Source organism: Diadema antillarum, unplaced genomic scaffold (genome assembly GCF_040938485.1).
Source record: "Diadema antillarum isolate AM-2024a unplaced genomic scaffold, OU_Dant_1.0 seq00000686_RagTag, whole genome shotgun sequence".
NCBI classification, from domain to species: domain Eukaryota; kingdom Metazoa; phylum Echinodermata; class Echinoidea; order Diadematoida; family Diadematidae; genus Diadema; species Diadema antillarum.
The window spans coordinates 192,238-207,950 of NW_027271591.1; the positions used below are offsets into that span (position 1 = coordinate 192,238).

At 37.0% G+C, this 15,713-nt stretch overlaps 1 protein-coding gene across 1 annotated transcript; it reads left to right on the plus strand.

The window, feature by feature from the left end:
• The first annotated feature begins 632 nt into the window (after window positions 1–632).
• On the plus strand, window positions 633–13,326 carry LOC139737220 (ribonuclease Oy-like). The gene is made up of 5 exons (XM_071647896.1): window positions 633–710; window positions 1,860–1,921; window positions 3,464–3,577; window positions 4,421–4,532; window positions 13,021–13,326. Exons 1-5 carry the CDS (start codon window positions 633–635, stop codon window positions 13,324–13,326), a joined length of 672 nt encoding a protein of 223 aa, XP_071503997.1.
• Window positions 13,327–15,713: the final 2,387 nt, after the last annotated feature.

Consider the following 15,713-nt stretch of genomic DNA (forward strand, 5'->3'; position numbering starts at 1 on the left):
TTAAAAGGAAGAATCTGTGTAGAGCGGATTTACCACACTCAAATTCTGAGAGCGTAAAGTTTGTGTTTTTCTTGATACGCGTTTCTTCGTCTTCCTTTTACGTCACTTGATACGGTAACCATATTCTAGTTAATTCAATCTCGAGTAGCCGTTTTCATGTTTATCAATCCCCCCCCCCCCAAAAAAAAAACAACTTTTATCATTCGTAATACAATGCCATGCATGAGCATCGTAATTCAGATGGACATGAATATCTATAAATTTTCAATGTATCGATCCTATTTAATAGAGATGATATTCCAACCTACTTAAATTGGCCTTCTGTTATTGTCTCCAATTACAATATAATTTCTATTTCAAGATTTATTCACATCATTTATATTATATGTTTTATTAATCATCTATATTTCAGTTTGCCTGGGTTGCCACAGTTTCCAAGTTTTGACGTAAACCACTTCAGCTGTAATTTTATAACATGTCCGTGACCATCTTTTATTTAACGTTATGTGCTCCGTTGGTTAGATTGTATATGATGTCTCAATTTACATTGGATTTAATGTCTGGATGTACCTTAATCAAAGAGAAATAAAATGATATAAAACAAACGTTGTCTCTCTTTCAGGCCAGCGAAAATGGGGAAGAAGTTGAAGGATCAACCAGCCTTCTGCACCGGGGGCAAGCCTCTCACTTTCGCTAACAGCGGTTTGGCGGTATGAAATCTGCATTCCATGAAATGATCATAAATATACATGCCGCCGATTTTACGTCATATCCACGCACTCGATGCCTAAGAAGCAAACAGACAAACTAACAAACACACACACAAACAAACCTGTCATTGTTAGCAAAGTGTCAGTGCTATAACTATAATTTAACATGCTTCCGCTGAACGGCTTGCTTAAAGACCAATGCGAAATGGCTATTATTGGGGGGGGGGGGGCGGTGTCACATTGAGTATGCTAAAAGCAATATTTATTTAGTTCAATAAAATTCAACAAGGTAAAGCAGCCTTTGTAGGCTCTACATCTTTGTATATTCAAGATCAATTTCGAGTTGAGAAGTGATTAATACTGGAAGAGACTGCGAAGTTCGTACTATGTCATTACCAAAAGATGGTGGAAAACGTACATGCCCCTATAGATGCTGCATGGGTGATGACTGAACTCATTCAATATGATGGGAGCATAAACCCGCCCCTTCAGTACTTGATGTGCCCATACAGTGGTTACTAAATTGCTTCCTTCGAGACCTTGGAAAATAAATCTCAATGCAAGGCTGTCATATCTTTACCAGTTTTGTAACGACTATATCCCTTTAGACATGTTTTGTCTTGGTTGTTCGGTCACTGTGTTCATTATTCTAGGAGGTATATAGGGCCTATAGCGTATCCGGGCAATTACCCCAAGAGGGCAATCACCCCCGGCTAAATACATGGTTAGTGGCAAGGTTAGAGTAACATTAAAAGATTAGGTTTAGGGTTAGGAGTTTGGGTTAGGGTTAGGAATAGGTCCAGGATTAGGATTAGGATTAGGATTAGGGACAGGGGAAAGGTCCAGGGTAATTGCCCAGGGGGGTAATTGCCCTACGGGCCTGTAGATGTTGAAGAATTTCAGTTGCACACCAATATTTCTTTCTGTATTTTTGCGCATTTATCAGTATGAATATGAACGTATAGAGCTTTTAACCAAACTTCAAACTTTAACCTTTAGTATACGATCACAGTTCCAATACAATTTGTGTTTGTCTTTCTTTTTTCTTTACACCAGAGCATTACAGAGATCCTAACTTTTAAGCAGATTACAACGCTCGAGTTCCAATACGATGCTTTGTGATTGTCTATTTCTTTTTTTCCCCACCAGAGCATGAATGCAGACCTGACGAAAAAGTGGCCATCTTACGCTGGAAGTCACGATGACTTTTGGCGAGTAATAATACATGTATCATTCTACAGGTCTCATATTGCCTGGAGACCTCTTTATCGCTGTTGTGCAAATCATGAACGCTAGAAAAGACGTTGACGGGAATATAAATCAAATAAAACCCCACTGATGATTACGATAGGGATAAAATGTGTTATGTCTTTATAACAAGATATGACAAAATAAAGATTTGACCATCAATCAGTATGTAAAGCCTTTCTTCAAGTTGATTTGTCAACAAAATCATGCAGTAACCTTCACTGAACGTGTATATGAAATCATTCCTTGCATCATGCCGTTATAGTCATCAAACCTTATACCACGTACTACAACGCCAGGTTTTTCGTGTTTCATTAAGTGCCTTGGTGGAGTTTAAGCTCAGAACTGTAATTCGTACCCGTGGATATTTTTGATGACAGAAGTGTAAAGTACAAGATTGTAAGCTGAATAAGTGTGACTTTGATAAATATTAAATATTCTTCATGATTTCATTTGCATATGGAACTCCTCATCGTAGTGGGCTACTGAGTGAGATAGGGACAGTGCTACAGAGACCAATGATCTCTGTCTAATTTAGTCTAATAAACTGCATTTCTGTAGGGCAGTGAAGTATCTTTTAATCGTGGTTCTTGGCCTTTTTAGTGTTTCCTAATGTATACTTAATGTTTTTCAGTACCCCACCAGGGGCGGATCCAGGGAGGACCGCAACCGGCGCACGCCCCCCTTTATTTTTTGTTGAAACAAAAGAAACAAAAAGAAAAAAAAAATGGGTAGAGGTGTGCGTGCGCCCCCTTTCTTTTAAGTTTGTAAACGCGCCGCCTCTTTACGGAATTCCTGGATCCGCCCCTGCCCACTACAATGAGGACTTTCATATGCAAGGGAAATCATGAGTATGATTAATATATGTCAAAGTTACTCTTGTTTATTGGCTTACACTCTCGTACTGAATAATTCTGATCATAAAAAATAGGCCCTACAACGGATACGAATTATACAGACGTCATTATGAACAACAATAAAAAGAAAACGTAAGCAAGAATTCCATAAGATTTAATGTTCATGAAAAGAACACGTTCCATCTACTTGCCAATGACTTAAAGTTCGGGTTTATATCATCTCCCTGCAAAAGTTAGTAAAGACCAGTGTTCTTTTATAATGTAAGAAAAGTGAAACCATTTCGAATGACAGTGAACATTTCATCTGCTTGTCACTGTCATAAAGTTCAGGGTAATATCATTTCCCCTGCTACTAAAAAACAGGTTAGTAATGTGCTCTTATGTTATGTAAGAAAAGTGAAACTATGTCGAATTTTCTTTATATTTTCTTATTGTTGTCCATAATGACGTCATGAAGTCTAGTAGTATCCTTATCCAGCAATGACGGCAATGCAATTTCAAAAATATATAGCTTATTAATCGATTGTCCAATATTGTTTCAGCTTCACTTTCCCTGATGTGTTCTACCGCTTCCACTCAGTCCACAAGTATATCAGGGCTTTCCTGTACGAGTTAAATTTCTCATTTATCATCTACTTTAACTCACAGGATGAAAGAGTACAACAAACACGGGACGTGCGCTACCGACGTGCCAGAGACTGGTACTCCAGTGAAATACTTTCATAAGACTCTTAAGTTGTATGGACAACACGACCTGAAAGCGTAAGATTCGATTCATCAGTTCAATTCGCCTGGATCCGTATGCATACTTGGTAGTCTATAGTATGGAACGATTCTGTGTCCCCGGCAGACCTAGAGTGAGATTAGAATACAAAGGAATTAGATATCAACAGCAGGGGTATCGCTCACTACTCCCTCATTGATAATCACTGTGTGTATGACTTATATTGTATATATTGATTAATGTTGCATAACTAACACTTCGCGGGAAAGATGCACAATATTGTTTAATCTTGAGGATTATTATATCTTATAGGGTGATTACGTCACAATCCAATTACCACACAAGTCATGTGGGCCCTATAATTTTTTTTCTTCATCGCGACGGACATTTAAGAATTTATTTTGTCTGTATGAAATATTATCATACCGTTTTCTGGAAGTGGCTGGTGTGCAAAGGAAACATATTTCTGTTAAGATATATTATCTGCTGAAACCTGTCGTTGGTAGGCCATATAATGTCATGTAAAGCAATCTTCATGACTACGATTGGTATGGATTTGATTGCGTGATAGTAAATAACCTTAATGAATTTGTAAGGACTTTATGCAAAGACAGGCTTTAGATTGGGACTTACATAGGTACTGCGGTACTACTAAAGCTCTGCATTCTGTAACAGAAAATCCCAAGTTCGAATCCCGCCCTCGAAAAAGAGGTATCAATCCTATGCCTCTAACTATAATCTAAACTTTGTTGGAAACGCCTGGCTTACAATATTAGCAGGAACATTGTATGGGAGAGCATTGTTAACCTGGGAAAATGTGGATATGCTGGCAAACTGTATTACCCGACACTTTCGCTGCAATGTTTGCCTCATTTTTATAGAATCCTGAACAAGGGCAGAGTCGCTCCATCAAGCACGTTGTACTATCCACTTGCTGACGTCAAAAATGCATTGAAGAATGGACTCGGAGTTGAACCAGGAGTGTTTTGTAAAGTAAGTGGATGTCGCTCGTTGATTACCACCTTGTAATACAATCAGCGTGATTATACAAAACATTTTTTTCACGTATGCTCTTACCAAAACCATTTTTGTTGTTGTTGTTGTTGAATCTCTCTCTCTCTCTCTCTTTTTAACTTTATCATAGCTATTATTATTATTATTATTTCGTTGCGCGACACAGCATTACAGAAATCTGTGGTGCGATGGCGTGTGTGTGTGTAAACGTTATTAGCAATTAGTGTGATCAATGCATTCAGCTCAATTGACAAAGTGACTGGTTCAAGTAACGGAGGAATGATCGCAGGAGGACACATATCAGGTACGAATTAGGAATAAACTAAAACCGATTTTGAAGATGATCTGGGTAACGAAGCTGCTTTAGGCCTACTTCTAATGTAGTCCTGGACCTCCTCGATCTTTCGGAGTTTTGCACGCTGTAGTGTAGCTCGTGTGTAGGAATCAACACTACAGCGCAGCGGTGTCGTTCGCTACGCGCTGCACGCACTGCTGCTGCACAGCTACGGCCTAACGGTAGATTTATCGTTCAAGAAACCTGCACATTTTTCCAAAAGGGAACCGTCATTACTCTAGTAAAATGCTCGAGAGGGATATAAAACAAATATCGACTGCTTTCTTTCGGGCCATGGTAAAACTATTTGACCTCGGTGATTTATTTATACAGGGTGGCCCCGTCAGTAATCAAGTACTGCTTTCCAGGGGGCCCTGTAAACACATACATACAAGGGAACAATCACAACAAATAACATTTACATAACTCCGAATAGTACATCAAACAGAACAGAACTGTTCATAACATTGGGAAAATGAAGAATGAGACTAAATGTAGCAGTTTGCAACCGGGATGGAAAAAATGCAACTTACTGTCTGAGTTCATAAAGAAAAATGCACCCCCTATAATGAATATAAATATATCATATATATCAAAATATACATACCTGAGAAAAAAAAAATTATACAACCAAAAATTGTTTTTATGAATTTACCAAATCAAAAACTATTATCTATACACTAAACTCTCCATTCACTTATACATTATACTATTCTATACTTCAAAATTCAACATTCATTTCTAACAACAAAAATCAACTATACTCAACATTAATCATCATACAATATCAAACAACAGCTTACAATCTGCTTCTTCTTCTACCCTCCGCTACAACGTAAATCAACATCCGGCGAGAAAATAAAAATTGATAAACTCATTACCCAGAACACCATTTCAAATACTGTGAACAAAAAGCGTTCTTACTTTGGGCATTTCGCACTTGGGGTGGCAGGCTATTCCATAGTGCACCGTCAACTGAAAAGGATCGTTTACCACATTCTGTTCTTACTCTTGGAATAATAACACCAAAATTCTCCGAACTTCGTGTTCGATATCCATGAGTGCGGGTGGACAATGTGATTATGTCACACAAGTAAGAGGGTGCGCTGTTATTCATGATATCAAACAATAGTTTGCTTTTCTGGAACTCCCATCTTTTTTCCATGTCAATCCATTTTAAGGTACGGAACATTTCGGAAGTAGAAGTGAGCATGTTTGTTTTAAGGACAATTCTTGCCATCTGCTTATGTTGCTTAATCAGGATATCTTTTGTCCCTTTACTGCAGTTGCTCCATGAGATATTGCAATAATCATAATAAGGGAGAATGAGAGAATTGGCGAGCAGTTTGGCACTATCTGTGGTAAGGTACTTTCTGACTCTGCGCAATAGGGCTAGCCTAGAACCAATTTTGCTTGAGATGTACTTTACATGATCCTGCCAAGTCATGTGCTGGTCCAGCCAGACTCCCAAATATTTGACACTGTTAACTTGGTTTATTGATACATCAGACACATTAATTTTGATTGGTGGGTGTTGCAATTTTGATATTTTTTGTGGAGTTCCAAACATCATGAAACATGTTTTTTCGGTATTCAGGGTGAGGTGGTTTCTTTCTAACCACATTCTCACGCGATTCAGATCATGATTAAGACATGTTTCAATGTCCCTTGGATTGGAAGCACAGTACATAAGAGCAGTGTCATCTGCATACATGATTATTTTACCGTGGTCAATGACAGACGGAAGATCGTTCATAAACAGAGAAAAAAGAAGAGGCCCCAATATCGATCCTTAGGGGACTCCTGATTTTAACATCAGCACATCAGACGTTTTACCAGCAAAGGATGTACATTGTGTCCTGTTACAAAGGTAAGAGATGAACCAGGATAAGGCTTGATCCTTTGTGCCATACATTTGTAACTTATCCAATAACAGTATATGATCGACAGAGTCAAATGCTTTTCTTATGTTAAATACCATTCCAGTCAGCATACCTCTATCCATATTGCTCAACAAGTTATTACTCAAATACGCGAGAACAGTGTTGGTGGAATAACCTTTTCTAAATCCAGATTGGTGAGGGGTTAAGACATGATTATCTGACAAATAATCATGAAGCTGCATGTTAACTGCCTTTTCCAAGATTTCCATAATGGTCGGTATAACTGTTATGGGACGGTAGTTGTTAACATTGCCTTGATCTCCCCCCTTATGAATGGGAGTTACTCGACCTTGTTTCCATTCAGCTGGTATACGGCTGGTTTGTAGTGAAAGATTACACAGGTAAGTAATATGTGTACTGATAACGGGTGCCGCCAACTTCATGAGGCGTGCGCTAACACCCTCTAGGCCAGTTGCCTTGTTAACTTGTATTGACTGCAGCTCTCTTCGTACAAAATCCTCAGATATGTTGTCAAATTGAAATACAGAGCGACTAGTATCCCTCTGAAAAGACAGGTTCATTGGATCAACAGTGGGAAGATTGGCAGCAAGCTGACTACCAATAGATGTAAAATACTCATTCACACAATTGACATCTAGGTTCAATGGATTGGTAACTTTCTTGGATGAAGTCGGGGCAATATCCTTGAGTAACTTCCACAGTGCTGATGGGTTTCTTTTATTCTGCACTATTTGTTCATGACAAAAAGACCTTTTCAATGTTACTCTTAAATTATTCGCATGGTTACGACAACATCTGAAAAACCTCCAATCCCGTGGGTTCTTTGTATGTTCAGCCCTTTTTCTAAGGGCATCTCTTTCATGACACAATCTAGTGTACTCAGGTGTCACCCATTCTGTCTTCAGACACCTTACTCTCAAAGTAATCCTCGGACACTGTTCACTACAAATATCAACAAATTTAGCCTTCCATCTGTGCCATTCAACTTCAACATCTACATCTAGGCCTCTACATTACCTCTGAAAACTTTTCAAATTTTATGTTCCCTTATTTCAATTTCAAATATACTACAGACCTACATACATTCATGTTTTTATATATATATATACACTGTATATATATATAAATATATATATATATATAAATTTGGAGGTGCTTGGTACTTGTTATAGTGCAATAAGACGTCATGCACTATGTGTTATATAAAATAGCATACATACCCAGTAGTCCCAGGCAAGATAAATTGAAAAAATACGAAAGCCTAGATCATTTAAGACTCTACACGTGTCTAGACAAGCAATAATACCAGTTTCTTTGAACCTGTGTAGACAAAATCCTGAAGATCCAAATTCAACTATAGAGTCTAGGGTCTACGTGGTTATCTAACGTTTTCTAGGCCCTACGATAGGTTAGGTCAAGGGGCCCTGGCCTAACGTTTTTTACTAGATCTACGTCACTTACGAGCGACAGAGCTAACGTACAGTTAACACTTGACCCTACAATACAGTGTAGGTCTACCATGGATCTAACAGTAACACGTTAGACGCCCTACTTACTGCACTGTGGGTCCAGGACCAGGACTAGATGATGTTTTGTAGGATTAGGAATCTACTGGATTTAAACACAAGGCTCGTGCCAGGCATCATTGAAGTCACCATTGCTGCACATGTAGATTCCGAGAGTGTGTTGTAAATGTCGTAGTAAAAGTTCATAGCGTAGCGTGATCAAAGAGCGCTTAGCGTATACCGTACACACGCTGCCCATTTCCACGGCGCACTTCCGCGTAGAATGTACGGAGAAACCGGCACAAATCTTGGGTTGACTTGCTCAATATCCGTCGGATTGATTCCTTTTTCAGAACAGTAGGAGTCCAAAATTCGTAGGGCGTATTTGATGGCGTCCTTTGTGTCCTTATTATCTAAGATACTGTTTACATAGATCAGTCTCTGTAAAAGTAGCGAGCCTATTCATTTCAGCTTCCATGTTTAAATCTACCGCTGAAAGTCTAGTCCCACACAGATAAGTTGCCGGCATAGCCAGCGAGAATTGAGAATAACGATAATATCGAGCAAGCGTATCGCGGTTGTGGCGCAATCGCGTCGATAAGGTGCGGGATTCAGTACTCGATGATTAAAATGAGGGATATATATGTATATATATATATATATATATATATATCATTTGTTCTCTGTCGGTTTTCCCTCTCTTTGTTTCAATATTACAAAAATAAAAAATAATACAAACAAGTAAGTAACTAATACAAACAATGTAAATATACACAACTTTTCAAAGTTGATTTACATCCTTTGGGTTTATGTCAGGTTAATGTGCGTGTGTGTGTGTGTGTGTGTGTGTGTGTGTATGTGGCACACATGCACATACAATAGCTTCCGACCACACGAACACCGCACTAGGGCTTTCAATAGCTCAGTCTGTAGAGCACCGGTCTCGTAATCCGGAGGTCTCGGGTTGGAATCCCGATGAAAACCCATTTTCTTTGCTAAAAGTTATAACTATATAAATATATATATACAGCATATATATATATATATATATATATATATATATAAAGATATGTATGCATAATATATATGTGAGAGTATAGGAAGAGGCGGTAGACGTAGCTTTTTAATCCTCATGATTTTGATTTTAATACTCGAGCTTTCGGGCCCTGCCCTTTATAAAGACTGAGGAAGAAATCGGACAAAATACAGAAAATGGATATTGTATATAAAAAAAAATTATAATAATGATCTAGAGAATAGTGAAAATAATAACGGCAATGATAAAGGCAGAGACAGCAAAAAATAACAAAACTAATAGGAGTGTATATATGCGTCAATATTTTATAATATAACATACATACAATCATAAACAAGCATAGGCTACATAATCACGTACAAATACATGTGTAACTAAATATCTGCGCACACATAATTATGTACATATAGATACAAATATGTTCGCACGTATACACTTTCAAATCTCTACACACATATGAAGAGAGGCAACCATCGTAATCAATAACATCAATTAATAGTAATTACACTGAGGAGTTTATGCATAAATAAACTGAACATAGGCATAAAAAAGCATTCGAGGGCACATAAGCAGCATTATTAAACATAAACATGTGTATAATAGTGTGTTTGACAACAATCACAGATACAGGAAGGGGAAAAACAAAATCTATAGATACGTACGATGTGATGCTGCACAATTCAGATTTGGGCTGGTTGCAAGCCGGCAATCAGTTGGTAACCGGTTGTGAGAAACATTCTGGTGGTATATGAAAAAACAAAAACGGTAGTGGGCTATCGGACATCTTAACACAGTGGCAGCAATGAAAAGTCGGAACATTAAGGGTCGTACGAAAATGTATGTATCATGTAATGTATTGATATATATATATATATATTTATGATATATCAGGGCTCGAAACTTCTATTTCTCGTGGCCCGTTTGACATTTGAAATTTTGGTGGACTCAAATAGAAATTTAGTGCATTTAAAACAATATTTTGAATTTTAGCTGCCCAATCGGGCCTCCATATCACAGCCCCCTTTTTTTTTTTCGAAATGTGGATGGCCCGATATCTGTTATTTCTAGTGGCCACGCGAGCCCTGTATATAAATGAAATAATGTTTAGATGTCGAATCATAACATTGATGACATCAAAGTCACGTTGTCGCCTATATGAGATAGTTATGGACGGAAAGAATGAAATGAAAGATTAAATATAATAGATAATCTGTGGATTGTGACAAATCGTTGATAAAAACCAAGAACAGAGTAGGTTACAATACTGATCCTCGCGGCACGCCACATGTGATACCACACGAGGAGGTCGTGAAACACTGAATTTTCGTAACACTTTCATATGGAAATTGGTTTGATAATTAACTGAGCATCCATTTTAATCATGCTAATGGTAACTCACGTATGCCATAGTGTTGTAATTTATAGAGCAGAATGTTATTCTTCATTGTATCGACAGCTTTTGTAATCTAGAAATAAACAAAAGTGTGTCCCAATTTTCATCCTTACGGAACACCACATGCGATCGGCAGTCATGGAGACATGGTATTTTCATAACATAATATATTGAAGTCGGCTTGATAAATGAGCATTAAATCTAATGGGAACCCGCGTATGTCATAATTTTGTAATCTAGGAAGCAAAATACCATAATATCAAAATACCCTGAATTCAGAATTGATAGAAGTTTCACATTGGATCAAGGCTAATAAACTTTCCCTTAATATTACTAAATCTGAGTTTATGATTTTCAGCAATTCAATAGAAACATTGCCTGGGGACATATTTATTGATAATTTTCCTCTTGAGCAAGTCGATAGTATACAATTTCTTGGTATTTGTGTTGATAATAAACTTACATGGAGAGATCATGTCAATGTTCTCTGTAAAACGATTTCACGAAATATAGGTATGATTAATAGACTGAAATATATTTACCAACCTCTACATTAACAACGCTTTACTCCGGTTTTATTTTACCGTATTTGATTTATGGGATTTTAGTGTGGGGCAACACGCATCAATTCCTTTCGTAAAAAAATTTATTATTGCAAAAAAAGGTCGTTAAGAGTAATCTCTAATTCAAATCCTTGTGCTCATACTAATAATTTGTTTTGTGATAATGAATTATTAAGAATAAATGATTTATATTTATTTCAGTTGGGTCAATTTATGTTCAGTATATTGATAATAAAAGTTTACCACAAATATATGATCAAATCTTTCGACGCAATGATGCTGTACACAATTATCCTACTCGACGTTCCAGTGAATATCATCTTCCATTACTACGTACAATTCTCGTCCAAAATACATTCGTTTTCACTGGCCCGAGGTTCTGGAACAGCCTTGATAATACTCTAAAAGATGCTCTGACTTTACCTTCTTTTAAATCAAAACTGAAAAATATTCTTTTGTTATCCTCATGTAAACAAACAAACAAATTAAAGAATTTTTTATTATTTTCATAAAAAACTAACAAATGAATGAATGATGAGTATATTTTGAACAATTTAAGTGTTTGTATTTTAAGCTAAATTCGTCAAGAATCTTAAGTTCTTTTTCATGCCTTGGTGACCTCTTCAGATAACTGAATGTATACATTGTCTTGTTTTGTTCCCCTCCCTTTCTTTGTTATGCCTATCTTTAGTTTTAATTTCTGTCTATTCCGTCCATGCTTTTGTTCTTGTCCTTGCCATAGGCTTTTTTTCTGATTATTTCGCCTAACATCAGGATATCAAAATCTTATACATGGAGTCCTTGACTGATCTTGAGATGCTCTTATCTTCTATATTCACAAATTTTACAAGCCAAGCTTTTCTTTTGAATTCCTCTTTTCCATATAAAGTTAGAAATTGAGATTGTATTGCTTACTTGTTTATTTATCCAAACCAGCGTTAATATCATTATGATACTTGTATTCATTTTTTGTTGAAAATTACTTGATAGAAAGTTCCTTTTGATAATATGTATTCATGTAAGCGTTATGTATATCACTTTGTATTACTTTATATGGAAATAAAATCATTGAATTGAATTGAATTGAACTGAAATGTTTAGCGGTATCGAAAGCTTGTGCAAAATTGTCAAAAAAGCAACCAACTAACAATGGATTACCCTCATCCATTTTTTTAGCCAACTCACCACTTGAATTAATTAGCGATAGTTTTATACCATTCCTTTGTCTCAAACCATAGTCTTACTGGTGTTTTATATATATATATATATATATGTATATATATATATATTTCATCCAAAGCTTTAATCATGCAACCGTTTACAAGTTTTTTAGATATCTTTAATACTGATTATCGGAAGGAAAGAAATAGGCTGATAATCTATTATTTGAAGACGCTTCTTTATCTCCCTTTTTATAAACAGGTATCGTTTTTTACGTCGGAAATCACACCAGTGAGATAATGATAGATTTATGAATCATGCTAAAGGCTGAGCTAGCAGCATCTATATAGTGTATAAAAGTTCCTGTATGAATTATACGTATGTTGAATAGCCTACAATGAACCAACAGTTATTGAGTACATTGCATTTTTTAACTTTCTGTGAACATGGTGCTGTGATCATAACGAACAACGCTGTCCACAGAAACGTATGAAAAACTTATTTGCCAGGATCATATTGATTGTATATGAAAGGTTTGCTATAACATAATCTTCATTTGCTATACCCACAGGACGCAGGCACGTACCAACATCTGTGGGAGATCCGTTTGTGTTACAGCAAATCCGAATTGAAATTGATCGATTGTGGTTCAAAGCTTTCTGGCCAGCAATGTCAGTCCGGGAAGAAGCTCAAGTACCCCCCTTATCCATCGTCCGTCAGCACAAGCTCCTTTGGGGCCGACGGTGGTCTGGCACTCGATCTCCTAGTCGACATCGCTGAAATGTTGGCGGAGAAGGAAGAAGAAGAAAGGCTGGAGCTCGCCATGGAGGAGGCCTTCCTGGATGCCGAGGACGAGGAGGATTTCGACTTCTACTAAGAATAAAAGGGTGCACGTCACGAGACCGACACCCACGAGTCATACAGCCCTTGAGTTCAACACTAAGCTAAAACGGTCCACGAGACCGACACATTAAGTCCCGTGTAGTATCTGTCGAACTCGTGGGTTGTTTTTACCTATTGTCGAACTTATGGGCTTTAGGCCTATTTTGCCTAGTGTCGAACTCATGGGCTGTATGACTCGTGAGCTGTATGACTCATGGACCTCTTTTCAATGTCGAACTCGTGGGTTGCATGAATTGTGGGTGTCGGCCTTGTGGGATGACCCCGAATAAAAGAGTCGAGCGTAATCAAAATTTCACTTTTAGTTGTAGGCTGCTTCCCATCATGAAAACTGTACTGCAAGAGTTTCTTCATTTCTCTCCAAGGTGTGATAGGACGTACATCTCTTTGTCTTTCAGTCAACCCCCCCCCCCCCCCCGACCTCCACTGGAGAAAAAAAGTATAAACAGCTCTAAATGTATACACATAAAGTAGCGACCAGTCCACATAATTGACGGAATTTAAAAAAAAGGAATCAGAATGACGAAAGAAAGCTTTATGTTGTCGAGAATGTTCACTCATGGAGATCTTCCAATTCTATATGACCTCTTATTTTTTTGAAGAATTTGCAGACTGAGAACGATTAAGAATCATTTAAATCAAGGTCTGCAACAAAGGGCATTGAATCAACATTCTTAAGTGCATAAGGGTGAATATGATCATTAACCCATTTGTACTATTAGAGTTATCTCTTTTTCAATTGGTGGTATAAGGAATCCAATAAAAAACCTAAGTTGTCATTATAGTTGAATGATCTATTTGCATAATCTATCGTGTATCAAAGCTAACGTTGCACATTAATGAATGTACGAAATCATTGTGACAGAATACTAAGATAATGCTAACAATGATACATACATACATACAAACATACATGCACGCATCAGTAACTACTGTACATACAATTTCTGTAGCGTCATTTTCCATTCTGATTAAATGTTGAAGGCGCTTTACACCGAAGCAAAAAGAGCAAGAAGAAGATAAAAAAAGAAGGGAAGGAAAGAAAGAAGAAAAAGAAGCGGAAGAAACGAATGTCTGACTTAAAAAAACCGCACGGTTAAAGAAATAGTATTTTAAGTTGTTCTTAAAAGAGGTTGTTGACCAAATCTCTAAGCTCTCGTGGAAGAAAATTCCAGTATTGGTCCACGGTGAGCAAAAGCTCGACCCCCCCCCCCCCCAAAAAAAATGTATATAATACGTATATATATATATATATATATATATATATATATATATATATATACATTGTATATATATTTCGTTAGTAGAAAGCGAAATTTGCAAGATATACAAAGAAAATGAAATTGTCATGTCTGGTATAGGAGGGTCCCCAATACACAAAGCTTAATTTAATGTTTGGGGCCCTCTTAAATACACAGAAAAATTGTTTTTGATAAACCATCGATGTATTTAGCTATACAACAACACGACAAATCATTTCACAAAAACAAAATGGTATATCATCTATCTGCAATATGATAGCTCGGCGTTTACTATTTTAAAGTTATAATCTCAAAATTTGCCTGCAGAGCAAGAAAACATGTTTTGAGCGGAAATGTGGAGCGTGCGATGCGATGCTCTTCGACATTGTCATGAATTCTCGGTTGTAATGTGTGTGGGGGTGTAAAAGTGTTGCGAGTATGCGTGTGTGATCGATGTCTGCAATTGTGAGCATCTTTCTCTCTCTTTCTCCATGATGTAGACACGCCATAAAAATGGTATAGTATTTTCTTCAACGTAATTATGTAAAACTGATAATCAGGTCTGGTCTGCAGCTCCATTACTTTATCACGTTTCTTGGTACAGCGCATAAAGTGATCTGATAATAAACAAGGTTCATTTCTTAGTTTCAGTGTGAAACAAAGTCTTTCGCCTCTATGAATTTGGCCGCTTTATCTTTGAGACTGAACAACAAGCAAATCATATATCAGAACCAAATTTAACTTTCCTGTCCAGCAAGGACCTCCTTTGTTCAGTTTCCAATATCTGTAACATTTTCATCCCTTCAGGATTTGACGACGCGTTTTTTGTTTTTTTTCTTTTTTTTTAATTTCATGTCAGAAAGAAGGAAAGACGCTGCATATCATAGAACTGGAATAATCATTGTTGTATTATTATATGCAATGTCGATGGAAAACTTATGAGAACCTGAAATCATCCAAAATAAATGTTGCATACATAGGTGGTACCAGTACAACAGCATCGCTGTTTAGCAAAAACACGCTGAACATGACTTTTAGGGTGTTATGTTATGGCTGGTGCAATTCTGCATGTTTAACTTTTACTCTAATAGCCTTCAGAGCCAATTTACTTGAACATATAGTG

What these genes read in the sequence shown, in the direction of transcription:
- LOC139737220 (XM_071647896.1), top strand. Translation starts at nt 633, where the DNA reads ATGGGGAAGAAGTTGAAGGATCAACCAGCCTTCTGCACCGGGGGCAAG. An exon ending in TCGCTAACAGCGGTTTGGCG is followed by an intron (nt 711 to 1,859) that starts GTATGAAATCTG and finishes TTTCCCCACCAG; the next exon opens with AGCATGAATGCAGACCTGAC. An exon ending in AACCAGGAGTGTTTTGTAAA is followed by an intron (nt 4,533 to 13,020) that starts GTAAGTGGATGT and finishes CTATACCCACAG; the next exon opens with GACGCAGGCACGTACCAACA.